Source organism: Simochromis diagramma, unplaced genomic scaffold (genome assembly GCF_900408965.1).
Source record: "Simochromis diagramma unplaced genomic scaffold, fSimDia1.1 OVJJ01000822.1, whole genome shotgun sequence".
In the NCBI taxonomy this organism is placed as follows: domain Eukaryota; kingdom Metazoa; phylum Chordata; class Actinopteri; order Cichliformes; family Cichlidae; genus Simochromis; species Simochromis diagramma.
The window spans coordinates 1,247,416-1,263,013 of NW_024387520.1; the positions used below are offsets into that span (position 1 = coordinate 1,247,416).

At 40.6% G+C, this 15,598-nt stretch overlaps 1 protein-coding gene across 1 annotated transcript; it reads left to right on the forward strand.

Moving 5' to 3' along the window:
- Positions 1-913: 913 nt before the first annotated feature.
- Positions 914-14,336, forward strand: trpv4 (transient receptor potential cation channel, subfamily V, member 4). The gene is made up of 17 exons (XM_040019071.1): positions 914-1,186; positions 2,433-2,513; positions 3,245-3,693; positions 4,269-4,444; positions 5,093-5,245; positions 5,743-5,883; positions 7,317-7,615; positions 7,704-7,883; positions 8,101-8,259; positions 8,914-9,006; positions 9,144-9,217; positions 9,581-9,746; positions 9,833-9,899; positions 10,110-10,414; positions 12,526-12,653; positions 12,747-12,868; positions 12,973-14,336. Exons 2-17 carry the CDS (start codon positions 2,505-2,507, stop codon positions 13,071-13,073), a joined length of 2,622 nt encoding a protein of 873 aa, XP_039875005.1. The 5' UTR covers positions 914-1,186; positions 2,433-2,504; the 3' UTR covers positions 13,074-14,336.
- The last annotated feature ends 1,262 nt before the right edge of the window (positions 14,337-15,598 follow it).

Here is a 15,598-nt window from a genome sequence, read left to right on the forward strand (position 1 = left end):
TCCCCTGACCTCCTCTGTACATTCTGACAACGATGATTTGAACCAAAAATTTCACATTGAAATTCAGTACTCCATAAGTCCTACCCAGTCCAGTTCTTGTATGATTTGGCATACCTTAGCCTTTTTCTCTCTCTTTCCCTTCCATAAGAATGGTTTCTTGACAGCCACCCTTTCACTGAGACCACCTTGTTAGTGCAAAAATACTATTTTGTGCCTGTCAAACTGTGTTATCTTGACATTTTCAATAGATTCAGCTGAGTAAATCAGCACAAATTATATGTTTTTGTGACAGGCTGCTATTAACAAAGAGACTACAGATAGAATTTAAAATAGTTTCTTTCCTAAGCTGTCAAACAAAACACTGGTTGATCCCTTGAGTTAAGTGTCTTTTTATGCATGGAAGGGTCATAGGTCAGTGTTAAGTGGCTTAACAAACAAAAAGCATACCTGTGAAAATGATATGGTGCAAGGACTGGACTCAAAAAGCATCCAATGTCCAAAGAATTTTTTAAAAAGACTTTCAGAAAGCCTGGAGAACTATTGCTCAAAAATACTTTTAAAAAAATGACATGAATTCTGGCTCCATTCTTTATATTTTTGCTCACTGTAACCAAAATATAAAGAATGACTCCTGACTTTTGCACAGTAATGTTGATATGACAGAATGAGAGATACTGTAGACATAAAACAAACAAACAAGGAAACAGATAACGTCAGCTCGGAACTGTTGTTTATGGCGGTACAAGAAGAGGAGAAAATTCCTGGTTCACCATAGTGGCTTGTAATGGCATGTAAATTGTGCTCAGGTGTCTTTGTAATTCCAGGAAAAATCCGGAGACTTCAGTGAAGTCAGCCTCGAGCGGCATTGGAGTCAACACCTAGCGGCCACACGTGGTACTTCACCTCAAAACTTCCGCGTTGGCTCCTGCTTTGAGGCAAGGATGTGGTCACTTTGTCCCACCCAAAGTTTGTGAAAGCGGCCGTTGTTCTGTGAGACTTTAGGGCAACTGTTTTAGGTAATTCACTTTCATCTGGATGCCTGGAGTTGCATTAAAGCAGAAGATGCATTCAAGGAGCGCACAGTAGATCAGAGAAAACACGTCCAAACGTTCTATGGGATAAAGTTACGGAGCAGGCTGTAAACATTTCTAAGAAAATGAAAACTGGATTTACTGGTTAGAGGAAGGTAAGGAATATGCCATACTCTTTAACGGCTTCTTCTGCTAAAGAAATTAAAAAAAGAAATATTTTACTGTATCTGTGTTAGCTGAATAATTAATGAGAGTTGCGCACAAACTTTTTTTTTTTTAAATAATACCTTAGTGTAGAAAAAGTGATATGAATTTGTATGTTCATTATTCTTCTTATTAGTTTTCATCATAATTTATTTTTAACGTCGTTTTTGTGCTTTTAAAAATATAAAAATATTTTCCCGTGTTCTTTTATTTTCTCACTTATGAATAAATATAAAAGAGATGTTTGTATTTTTTACGCTATTATCTTTCGAACTCTTAAAATGTATTTCAACTAACGACTTACTCAAAATCATAATTCTAATCTTGTTCTTTTGCTTGCTCTTCTTTCCTGCGCTCGTTTGGCACAGTCGTCACGCTCTGTGGCTCTGGATAATGTCACGTTAGCTCTGGCAAAGCAGGAAATCCCACATCCCTGAGGGGACCCTCAGTGTCACTCACACTGAGAAACTTTCAAAAGTGAATTTCTACTTCTCGACCCCATTAATGGATAATATGAGCCTTGGATCAACTTGATGTTTTATGATCCCATCCTATCACTAAACCCTTAGTAAAGCAGTCTTTGTTCTTCGTGTTTCAGTCTTCTTATAATCAGGGGCAGCCTTTTGTTATGCCTGTCTTTTTACCATCAAATGCCCACTGAGGTGTAAAGGCATGATAATCCAGTGTGTCAAAAGGGGCTGTGAGTCATTTCTCTTGCTTCAGTGGGACCCCAGGTTTCTTGTTTGTATTGCTTCTTTTACAGCAGAGTTTGGCTTAGATTGGTTGGCTGTCTTGAGCAAATTCAGAAAGACCTGTTTTTTGTTTTTTGTTTTTAAAGTCCATGCTGCACAAAGTGTGAGAGTATGCTGCAGCTGTACTGTGTGTGCATGTGTTTTGCGTAGAGATACTATAATATACGCATCTGTAATAGGAAAACATTCAGAGCATTCATTTACTAAATGTCCCGTGTTAAACAGGAAGGTGGTGTGATTCTGCCTTCTAGAGAAAACACGCTCAACCGACCAATGGGAGTCAAGACTCGTACTGATGTTGGCATTGCTCCTTTTTTAAAGTTTTCCATACATTCCCCCTCTAAACACAGGCACTCTTGTTGTATCACTAGGGACATACCGATGTTTCGTCTGTACTCTTGTGCCACTGTTTCACTTGATGCTTACTTTTCTTTGCTCTGCACAGCGCCCACATGCTTCAGCATCATTTCCAGTTTCCCCCCGAAGAGGAATTTGGCACATCATTGTGATAAAAGGGATGAATGAGGTACAGAGCACTCCTAAATGCATGATGTTAAATCTACTTTACGCTTTAAATGTGGCTTTCAAGTGCCACTGTGGTAATTGCAGTCTTAATACATCTTCTCTTTAGTCAGAATAATGTGTTGCTGAGTGCAGTTTGCTCATCATATTGTCTAATGTTAAAAGCACTGCTGTGCAGCGTTAAATAAAACTGGCATATTACAGTTTAATTTAACCCTGCACAGCAAATGCCATATAAAGTATTTAATCTGGTTTTTATAAATGTATTGATCAGTATCTTGGGATTTTTACCAACTTGTTTTTTAAAATTGCATGTCTAATACCATTTCATACAGACAGCATATAAATGGGAGTCACTGACGCCTTTCTAAGGCTTTTACCCTTCAGCAAGCAGCTTGGCGGTGGTGACCACTGGAGACTGTGCTTGTGTCTTATATCCTCCTTCCTAATGTGACCTGAGAAAATGATCAGGTCCACTATAATTAAATACAGCTCACCTCTCTCTCTCTTGTAATAGTAAGCAAGAGCTTGAAATAAAATAATAGTAATAATGAAATGACCAAAGATCCGTATCAAATATTCTAGCTGGGACTTTCTTTATTAATATATTAGAAAAAGTTATTTTTCTACTTAAATAAACAGATTTAATATTTATCTTTTTGTTTTAAACAAGACCTTTGTGACATTTAAAGAACCTGCTGCTTCCTCACAACATTTTTATCATTTGTATTCCAGGGGCGATCTGCTATCTTCAAAAGGCGGCACCTTGCCTTGCCCAAGGCCAACACCATCAGCTCTGAACCAACCAGAGACACTCTCTCGGTGGATTTGGGAGACAGTGAGGCTGCTCAGCCTGAGGGTGATGGAGCCTTCCCTTTATCTGAGCTCTCACACCTGTTCGAGAGCCAGGATGGATCCCCAGCAACTCAGGACTCGAGTCAGGAGTCAATTCTGGAGCCGGCCCAGCCGGGCCACCCCGCAGACAGCAGACAGTACCTACGGATGAAGTTCCACGGTGCTTTCAAGAAGGGCATATCCAACCCGATGGACCTCCTGGAATCCACCATATATGAGTCAAATGTGGTTCCTGCTCCCAAGAAAGCACCCATGGACTCACTCTTTGACTATGGCACCTACGGAAGCTCAAGCAACCAGAAGAGACGCAGAAAGAAGCTCCCAAGAGGGTGAGAGAAAAGATCTAAGCTGTTCTCAAACTGCAGCACTTGTGTGCTTCCAGGAAACATGGAAAATGATTCAAATGATTCAAACATCTCGCCTTAGGCGTTTACCTTTCTGTCGTTAAAATTTACTGGATTTTTATCCGTGGACAAAAGGGCTAGTTTGGAAAAGTTTTGTCATTAAAAACAAAATCCTCCCACATTGGCCACTCTGCAGACAGAGGTGTGCCACATGAAGTGGTGCAGTTTGAACACATAGAGACGCACTGTGTGTGAAGCACAGTCCCTAAAAGCCAACAGAGAGCATGTTGTTGTTTCCCCTGCAGCCGCTGAGGTAATATTAAGGCTGCTGTCTGTTCCTGGCTGCCCTACCTGCCCCATACGCACAGAGGTCTATTTATTGGAGCAGTGAAGGCTGTTTGATTGTTTATATAGTTTGTAAGTAAAAAAAAAAAATCTTAATGTTCTATCAGTGAAATATTAAAAATTCACTGGTTCACAGGGAGTTCCTGCTCTTGTTGGATCATCAGTTCAGTTGAAACATGTAACGCAACGTAAATCCTGTTTCTGTGTCATCTCAGTAAAACAGAGGCATCCTGTGACGAGAGCCAGAGCTCTGATCCTCCAAAAGTCGTGAAAGTATTCAACCGCTGGCTTCTCTTCGACTGTGTGTCACGTGGAGACCCCGCGGAACTCCAGGGCCTGTTGGAGTACCTGCAAAGTAACAACAAGAGGTTAACCGATGAGGAATTCAGAGGTACGTTTTAAGATGCAGGTGATTCATATTTGTTTCCTACTCTTTCTAATGTTTTTTGGGGTTTTTTAAGTTTTGTCAGCTCTGCGCTCAGCTTTGTCCTCCGGCTCCTTTGACCTTTTGCACTTCCCCGCCTCTCCCTGTCTCTATCTGGTTTTGACTCCGACAATATTAAGAGGAAAAGGTGGAATGACGTTAGAGTCTTTGTCTGACCCAGTGCAAAGCTTCCTGTGTGAGTCTGAGGAGCTTTATGTCAGGCAGCAGAGAGAAATCACAGCAAACTGTGGCCTCTGTGAGAGAGTTTAAATAGTGCTTTATTTTTAGGCTCAGAATCTCATAATAGCTTGTTTAAAAGGGCTTGTTTGACCCCTGTCTTTAACAGCCTGTTACTGTAAATCCCAAATACTGATTTATTTCCAGCAATTCCCAAAACTTGGGCTAATTTATCGTGTACATGTTCTGGGGTGTACAACAGTACATCTGACAGGATTGGGGTAACCTTGGATGGTGGAGGCCTAAAGGGGTATTGGAAGCTTTTGTATCACACTTAGATTAGATTAAATAAAGAAATAAAATCCCTTTCTAAACAAAATATGTCTGGATTAAAGTCTTTTCTTTTTCTTTCTGGTGAACTTTTTTTCTTTCTACCAGAGCCATACACAGGTAAGACATGTCTGCCAAAAGCTTTGATGAACCTTTATGGCCGTCAGAACAACACCATCCCAGTGCTGGTGGACATAGCAGAGAAGAATGGGAGTCTCAGAGAGTTCATAAATACGCCCTTCAGGGACGTCTACTACAGAGGTATGAAAATAATCCCAAAACGACCACATGCAGTTGCAGAAAATGCATTTGTGCTTTAAATTAATGTGATTTTTGCGGTTAGTATATAGGGCTGCTGTCCCTTCTTCTTGCCCTGAGTTACAGCTGGCAGGGGAAAATGTGTTTATAGTTAATATGTTTGCAATGTCTTGGAACCCTGAATTGGAGAAATGGTGAAGTAAACAACAACTGTTTACAGTCCAGACACCATTTGTTTGGCTTTCACTCCTTACACTGTTAGCTGTGAGACAGTAGCACCTTGTGACAAAAAATGAGTTTTTAGGTCACTCAGTGTAACCTCTGAGCTTTTACTCCTTTTTGCACTTTTGGGAAATATTGTAGAAGACAGTTACTAAAACTTTGAGCTCCTGAAAACCTGTCCACAAACCCAACCCTTACTCCACATTGATTTAATTAACACAAAGCAGTGATATGACATAACGTAATATTTCTTCTGCTGGGTTCGGTGGCGTTCTCAGGCCAGACAGCGCTCCACATTGCCGTCGAACGACGCTGTAAGCAGTATGTGAAGCTGCTGGTGGAAAAAGGAGCTGACGTTCATGCCCAGGCGAGGGGACGCTTCTTCCAGCCCAAAGACGAGGGTGGTTACTTCTACTTTGGTAAAGACCTTTGTAAGCACATAAAAACTTATGTGCTTCTGTTTTTCTACTTTTAGCGCACCTATTCCCAGTCCCAGTCAGCCACACATGCAGAGTCCTGGAAATGCATATAATATTTATATAATTGGGAGGTTTGTTTGAGGTTTGTATGACTTCACCGGTCACATTTTCAATTTCCACTCTCACTGCTTTGCTCATAAGCGGTTATTCAGCTTTTTTACAATGCAGAATTCACATCAGCGCAACGCAGGAGCTGCCAAGATCAAGTAGTTAACGCATGGAGTATTTTTCTGGCAAATAAACAGCTGTTTCCATGGAGAAATGAAGTGACATTTTGGCAGAGCCAATACACTCAGGGTACTGCTGTGGTCCAGCGGTGAGCTCCACCTTTACCTCTACCCAGATTTTTTTGACATATTGAGGAACTTTCATTAGTCACGCTCTGAAAACACATGAAAAGACGAACCTTATGTCAGCTGTTCAAGGACTGCATCCAGTGAAAGGCGTCTGTGTCCTGCATTTGAGAAATGTAAACATCCTCTGCTGGTGCAAAGCACCTCATTGACCTGGTAACAGCAGTAGGGGAACTATATCAGAGCCGGTAAAGTAAACCCAACACTGCCCTCTGCTGGGTAATGTTCAGATTTTACTAAGGGACAGTTTAAAACAGGTTTGACATCAGCTATGAAGTACCCAGAAAAAAATGTCTTTATATACATGTTATAATTTTTAATTGCAATCGAACAATATAAATGATGCACATTTTTTTTCTCCTAAAACGTCAAAAGAAAAGTAGATTTGCTACATTATGGGCTCTATTTTTAATTTTATTTAAAAATTTTATTGTATTTTTTACCCAAACCAAATTTAAAAATTGTCTGTATGGTCACAATCGAGCATCACACTCCTTACTCATCAAACAGGGGATGATTTCTATTTGCACTTAGCATGGCTGTCATTCCCAAATCCCAGCGTGTCCGGGCACAGTGTGAGTAATTTGCTGCGGAGCTTTGCAGTGAGGTGTACAGGAACCTGGCAGGGCTGATGGCTAATGGGATTTAGACTCACGCTAACACTCTGCATGCACCCGTGCAAATCCATGAAGAGGAGCGTTTCTATGCGGGGTGACAAAGTAATCTGTCACCCATGGCAACGGCTCATTTTCAGCAGCTGCTTTTGGCACTCTGGCCCCATTGCGCCCCTCCCTCAAACAACTGCTAATTGTGCTGTTTTCATAGGGGGGATTTAAGTCAGATCTTTGATCCATGTTTTGTATGCTTTGCAGGGACATACAGACACCAGTTACAGTTCCTAATTAACCCTCCTGTTGGTTTGCTTATTTTTAATCTGAAATGCAGCTTTCCTAATAATCTCCTGTGATTTCAGAATTAAGTGAACACACACACACACACACTCTCTGTCTGTTTGCCCAGGTGAGCTGCCTCTCTCTCTGGCTGCCTGCACGAACCAGCCTGACATAGTGCACTACCTGACGGAGAATCCGCACAAGAAAGCTGACCTGCGACGCCAGGATTCACGTGGAAACACGGTGCTGCACGCGCTGGTGCACATTGCAGACAACACCAAGGACAACACGCGTTTCCTCACAAAGATGTACGACCTGCTGCTAATCAAGACTGCCAAGCTTTACCCAGACTGCAACCTGGAGACAGTGCCGAACAATGATGGCATGTCGCCTCTCATGATGGCTGCCAGATTGGGCAAGATAGGGGTAGATAAAATGTTTTAAGCATTATTTTCACTTATTATAGAAAGTCCAGATCAAAGATGCTTAGGCCACCTTGTTCATGTTCCTCCAGATTTTTCAACACATTATCCGACGTGAGATCAAAGACGAGGAAGTTCGTCATCTGTCCCGTAAGTTTAAGGACTGGGCCTATGGTCCAGTGTACTCCTCCCTCTATGATCTCTCTTCACTGGATACATGTGGCGAGGAGCCATCTGTGCTGGAAATCCTTGTCTACACCAGTCACAATGAGGTAAACAAAGACAGTATTTTCTTAGTTTTTTTCTTTCAAAACTTGAAATTAAGGTCATGTGAGCCCACCGTTTGATTATTAAAACATCTAAACTAAGCATAAAAAAATACACGGGAAACCTGGCACATTGTATACATATACAAATATCAGGATTTATTTATGTTTTTATGTTTTCATCACATCTATTAGCATCATGTTTTTGGTCCTCTGTTGTCAGAACCGCCATGAGATGCTGGCAGTGGAGCCCATCAATGAGCTGTTGAGGGCCAAATGGAAAAGGTTTGCTGCTGTCACTTTTTACATCAGTGTGTTCTCCTACCTCATCACCATGATCATATTCACCCTGGTGGCTTATTACCAACCAACAGATGGAAAGGTAGGTGTGAAATGACTGAAAATGACTTTTCAAGACACCACTTGAATATTTTCATTTATCATTGCAGGGATTTAATTTTATGTTCTGTCTCATGTATAAAATACAATGCATCCTCTGCTATAGCAGCAATTTTATGTCCCATATTTGCTCAGTTCTGCACTAACAGGAGTTCAGTGCTCTATATTATAAGAATATTTACTTTTTTGGGGGTGCGGGGGATCTGCTTCCCTGCCAAGAGGCAGATAAGGAGATTGATGGCATTCTCATATCTTTACAATAAATATTAAGCTACAGGCAGCTGACAGTTATCTTTGTTTAGCATAAGCAGGAGGGAAACAGTGAGCATACCTCTATCCAAACTTTGAAATGTGAAACTCCAGAGTAAAATGTGACAAATTGAAATCTTACGGGGGATTACATGCTAATACTAAACTAAGATAAAAGCTGCAGGCTTGGGGTTTATTCTGATAGATATAAGATTGATAGCAATCTTCTCATCCAACTCTCAGCGAGGAAGTGAAGCCACATAGGCCTCTAAAAAGATAAACTAATCCTTTAATTTTTGGTCATAGTCACTTTTTTCCTTATAAACATTCTGCATATGATGCTTTTCGTGTGTGTTTTGCTAAGATGTTCAGATGTTCTTCCTTCCAGCCTCCATACCCACGTACCACATCGTCTGACTACTGGCGGATGGCCGGGGAGATTGTCACACTGGCATCAGGAATCTTCTTCTTCCTCACAAATGTTAGTGTGTGCCCTCCGACCTCTTGTTATATTCTGACCATCGCTTGGTTGATGCTTTCTCCCTGTCTCTTTCAGCCTGTTCAGCAGTGTTGTTGTCACTGTGGAAATGTTTCTCTCACTTTTTTTTCTTTTTGCAGATTAAGGACCTCTTCCTGAAAAAGTGCCCTGGGGTGAAGTCTTTATTTATTGATGGATCCTTTCAACTGCTGTAGTAAGTCTCCATCCTCTGTACTCGCAGGCTCTGATCCTCAACTCCGCTATATCGTTTGCTGGCTTTTACCCGAGGCAAATTTCGCATCCTTTTAATTGAGTCATCTAATTAATTTGTCAGCCTCCTCGCTGGCATGTTTTATATTTTGAATCTTTAATTAAACCCATGATCCAAACACAGAGCAGAGGATGTCGAGCATCCTCTCTGAACTGTGTTGATTTAGATCATTAGCCGTGATGTATACATTCTGTTAAAATGCCAAATGCCAGCAGTCGTATCTTCCTGCCATCCTCCCTACTTCAGTATTACACAATTCACCAGTGATACTGGTTTACTGACAAAGTTATTCTGTGTCCTCTCTAGCTTCATCTACTCTGTATTGATTATAGTCACAGCTGCTCTCTACCTGTCTGGCATTAAGGCCTACGTCTCTGTCATGGTGTTTGCACTCGCCCTGGGCTGGATGAACACACTTTACTTCACCAGGGGCCTGAAGCTCACGGGCACCTACAGCATCATGATACAAAAGGTTAGACTGTGAAAATGGACAGCTAATTAAAAAAATGCAAGAAATCCAAAGGCTTGTGTGTGTCTTAACATTTGTTTTCTTCTTAGATTCTTATCAAGGACCTTTTCAGGTTTCTGCTGGTGTATGTGCTCTTCATGATCGGTTTTGCATCAGGTAAGCTACCGGGACAACAGCACCTTGAAAAAAATTATACAATCGTCACACTTTTAGTAACTGCTTTCAATCCTTATGATAATCACACATTCTGCTGGCTGTAGCATCATTTTTATAATAATCAGACTGGTAGAACTTGCCTCTCAGGTTAATGTTCATGTAAGTGCTCACAGACTCTTAGCCAACCTGCCTTTTGTTTCCATCCCACAGCCTTGGTATCTCTGCTGACAGTGTGCCCAGTGTGTAACGGTAGTTGCCCAACCGACCAAACAACCTACCCTGCGTGCAGGGACAATAACACTTTCAGCACTTTCCTTCTGGACCTCTTCAAGCTCACCATTGGGATGGGAGACCTGGACATGATCTACAGTGCACAGGATCCAGTTGTCTTTCTCATCCTGTTAGTTACTTACATCATTCTCACCTTCGTGCTGCTACTCAACATGTTGATCGCTTTGATGGGGGAGACAGTGGGTCAGGTCTCCAAGGAGAGCAAAAAAATCTGGAAGCTTCAGGTGAGTCAGTTGTTTGTGGAAGCCGACGAAAAACGAGGCTCATTTAAACATATAATTTAAATGGAAAAGAAATGAAAGCCTTATAACTGCCAGCAGGGGGCGATGCTTCTGCTAGCATAAACGAGTTTGATTACATAGAAGCCAATGAGAAAATAAACTTCCTGCACACTGGATTTTTGACTTTCCTAACACATTTGTGGTCTCAGTGTCTACTGACAAGTTTTATTTTAAAGAGCATGATGATTATTTAAAATTATAGAACCATAACTTACTGTAATACAAAGCACCTCTGTCTGTGTCTTTGTTCTTTTTATTTTGTCTGCCCGCTCCTCCTACATGATCAACCAGACTTGAGCACAGGTGCATCTTAGGCCCCTGAAGGTTCTTATCTAACTCAGCTATTAGCACAGCATCATGTTGCCTAGTATCTGCCTAGCAACAGACTAAAATGCTTTTTTTTTTTTCCTGTTTTTTATTTCTTCCTGTTTGGACTACTGTAGCTCACTTTATGTGGGGGTCAGTCAGTCGTTGCTCTCACGTCTGCAGCTGGTTCAAAATCCCGCAGCACAACTCATAACAGGAACTTGTAAAAGAGAACACATAACAAAGTACTGAGATCCAGGAGGAAGCTCAGAGGGGCAGAGCCTTTTCTATTGTTGCTCCTAAATTATGGAAAAACTTTCCCTTGCACATTCGAGAGGCCCCATTCACTGTCCACTTTTAAAACATGTCTTAAAACCCATTTTTATTCTTTGGCTTTTGACCGTAGTGAGACTTAGTTTTTTTTTTTTTTTTTTTTTTTTAATTAAACCGTTTATTAACTAACTAGTTAATTATTTTACCTTTTTTCATCTTTAATTTGGCTTTTATTTTTATCTTATGTAATTGTATTATTTAGTAATTTAGTACAGCACTTTGTGTCAGCTGTGGTTGTTTTTAAAGTGCTTTATAAATAAAGATGATGATGATGATAAAATAACCTATTTTAGCATTTAGGCACCTATAACACCTTATATGACCATTGTATCATTTTTCATTTCACCAAACTAACATCATATTTAAATCCAGAAAATGGTGTATATTATTACACCATCACTTTACCTGGCAACCACCTAGCAACAAGCTCACACCTGTTTTTTTGGCTTTAATGCACCTACAACACTTGATGAAATCACTGAATCGTATTAAATTAACACAGTAACGTCTCATTCATATCCAGAGAAGTTGAATTATACATGCATAACAACCACCTAACAACGGCCTAAAATGACCCATGTTTAGTGTATGAACACCTGCCACCCGTATCTGGTTACTTTCCTCGTTGTGATTAAACATATCAGTATGCCAACAGCACAAACGGATAAAACGACACGGTAGCATGGGCATACACTGGTGGAGTCAAATAGATGACAGAGTTCAGAATATGACTATGTTGTGATTAAGAGGGCTGCAGCATCCCTCAAACGTGTCAGTGAGATCAGGCTGCAGTTCATCCTGTGGAAATCTTCAGTTTGTGAAGCATATAGTTGCCAAAGATTTATTCTCTAGACATAATGATAATAACATGTACAAATTTTTTATGGCAAACTATCAAGAACTTCTTGATATTTATTTATTTATTTATACATAAAACAGGGACAATAGATATTAACATTGCTTTAAACAAAAATGCAGCTGATGCAGGAGTTCGCTAATTTGCAGACCTTGTCCCTGGTTAGACACAATATGTCAATACAAATATAACTCAAAAAGCAGCAAATAATAATAATGTTGATAATAATAACAGACAGCATCTACTACAAGTAAATCCAGCATTTAAGAACAATTTAGAGTGATAGAAGACCCATTTCTGGTATCCCAAATGTACTTTTTTTAGGCTATAACTTATGAGATCAGTTCATGTTGTTATTTTTGGTGGCAAAGTGCTCCAAATCTGTGAGTATTTAACTGTAAAAGAGCACTGACAAAATGTTGTGTTATATTTCCCTAATTTACAACCACCAGTAATTAAGCTGCCCTTGTGGTTACACCTTTACTGCTGAATTTCAAAATCTGCTTTGTTATGATGGTTTCTGTTTACTTCAAATATTTTTCATAATTTGTACTCCCAGTGGGCAACGACTATCTTGGACATCGAGCGCTCGTTCCCGGTCTGTCTTCGCAAGTCTTTTCGAGTTGGAGAGATGGTGACGGTGGGGAAGAACTATGATGGCACACCTGATCGACGCTGGTGTTTCAGGTGATCTGTCTGATTCGTAATCTGTGCCACTCAACAGCGCCGGCGCTACATCTAAGAAATCTCATTGCTAATGGGGTCCTTTTGTGTAATCAGGGTGGACGAGGTTAACTGGTGTCACTGGAATCAGAACCTGGCGATAATTAACGAGGATCCGGGAAAGAGTGATACCATCCAAGCCAACGGGTTGCAGCAGGGCGTTAGAGCTTTGAGGAGAGGTGAGAGATTCTCGTTGCATTCTCGTGGTTAAATAAACAGACAGATACAATGTACACTCATCTGGACCACACATTCATTTAATCTTCCTTGTTATCGGCCTTAGATCGCTGGTCCACAGTGGTCCCGCGGGCGGTGGAGTTGAGCAAAGGCTCTCAGTCTCATGATCTCGCGGTGGAGATGGAGCCGCTGTCACCCAGGCACTGATTCCCGCAGATGATGAGTGCTGTCCTTGTGATGAGGAGACAGCAGAAAGCCATCAGCATCAGTGAAATCACTCTGCAGGGAACGATTTGGCCAATAAGTGTACTAATTTGCACGCGTCTCCTGTGCCTTTTGTTCAGAAAAGCTGTCGCGAATATAAAAGCAGCACACTCTGTGTAACAGGACAGACGGCATGCAGAGACACTGGATAAAGAATTGCCGAGTTAAAGACATTAAATGCTGTTAGAAACTAACCCTGAGACCAAAAAAGGATAACAAAAAATGTATTTTGTAAGCAGGGAGCTGTAATTTGTTTTGTACTTGTCACATAAGAATGGAAAATCTCACAAAAATGTACTGTACCTCCACTTTTCAGACATCAGTGTCAGAATACTCAGGGATATAAGAAAGCGAGAATATTTCAGCATTTACAGTGCCATATACTTTCGAAAACACAATCGTAGCAGTCTAGCAGAAGCATAATTACAATATTATTGCATTTTTTGTGATAGTAATAAAACTTTGCACCTATATTTACAATAAGAGATACTTCTTTATGAAAACATATCAATAAATATTTATAGACTTATAGAATAGAACTTTTTCACTTTTAATTTTCTTACTGTGTTTTGCAAAGTCCTCCCCCGTGTGTTCTTAATTACGCTCCACATGCTGATTTAAATGTTCATTTTCTAAAGTGTAGGGGAGCAGTGTCTGCAAAGAGGACACATCTATTATAGAAAGTCTATTTCTTTCCATTTTTATATGATATTAATTAAATAGTTTCCAAACTTTGACAACCTCAGGCTAGGAATTCCAGCTTAGGCAGACACAGCCGTCATTTGGACTGAAACACTATTTACATTATTACACGTATACAGAGACATTATTCTGAACATGGTGGGCATGATGAGCAGGTTATAGTTGTCAAGCAAGTATGCAAATGGAAGACAATAGCCTTCCGTGTTCTTTTGCAGCTGGGGTATTTGCATAATCAACTCTCAGTCCCTCCATTATGTACTTCCCCTTATTTGCTGCAGTGTTTTCATTGCAATTGGCTCCTTGCCCTATGTAGCTTGTTTTTAAAAACACTGCTTGTTTGTGTTACTGCATTACACAACAGCTGATGGGCTGTACATTTCATTTTCACTTATTCATTACTGTTAAAAGTCACATATTATGTTTACATTTCCAATCTATGACTGTTCATTTTTATACTGTTTGTACGTTGCTGCACAGAACAGTAAACACTGACTGTATTTTATATGTTTTTTGTCTTTTGGGTGCTTTTTCTACAGAAAATACTTTCCAGTTAGGTTTTGAATGATTAAAAGTCCACCTTGCTATTTTACTCCCAAAGGTAAATAAAACCTGACATTAGACCACAGTGAGTGAGACGACGGTCTAATGTGGTTTAATCCATCCGAGGAAATGCTGAAAGGATTCCTTTTCTTCTGTGCCAATAATTGCTATCAGTTTATGACTTCTGTTGTTTAGTTTGCATTAGTTTGCAGAGATTTTGGTCCATGTTGATATGATAGCATCACACAGCTGCTGCAGATTTACCAGCCGCACATCCATGATGCAAATCTCCCAAAGGTTCTCTATTAGATTGAGATCTGGTGACTGTGGAGGCAGTCAGTAGCATAGTGAGCTCATTTTAATCCTCAAGAAACCAGTTTGAAATGATTTGAACTTCATGACATGGTGCGTTATCTCGCCGGAAGCAACCATTGGAAGATGAGTACACTTTGGTCATAGAGGGATACAGATGGTCAGCAACAATACCAAGGTAAATTGTGAGGTTTGAACAATGATAAGGAGTTTAAAGCATGCCAAGAATATATCCCCACCCCATTACACCACCAGCATCAGCATGAACCATTGATACAGGGCAGGATGGAGCCACGCGTTCATGCTGTTTATGGTAAACTCTTATCCTACTATTCAAAGGTTGCTGCATAAATTCAGACTCATCTGTTTTTGCAATCTTCTTTTGTCCAAATTTGGTGAGCCTGTGCAAATTGTAGCCTTGGTTTCCTGTTCTTAAGCTGACAGGAGTGGCACAGAATGCGGTCTTTTGCTGCTGTAGCCCATCTGCGTCAAGGTTTGACGTGTTGCACATTCAGAGATGGTATTCTGCATAGCTTGGTTGTAATGAGTGGTTATTTGAGATAGTGTTGCCTTGCTATCAGCAGGAAGCAGTTTGGCCTCCTCTGATCTCTGACTTCAAAAAGGCATTTTCACCCAAAGAACTGCCACTCAGTGGATATTTTCTTTTTTCTCTTTCCATTCTCTCTAAACTCCAGAGACGGTTGTGTGGGTTAATCCCGGTGAATCAGCAGTTTCTGAAATACTCAGACCAGCCCGCCTGGTACCAACAACCATGCAATGTTCAGAGTCACTTAAAGCACCTTTCTTCCCCATTCAGATGCTCAGTTTGAACTTCAGCGGGTCATCCTGACCATGTCTGCATGTCTAAATGCAGTGAGGTGCCAGGAGGTGACTGACTGATTTGCATTAATAAG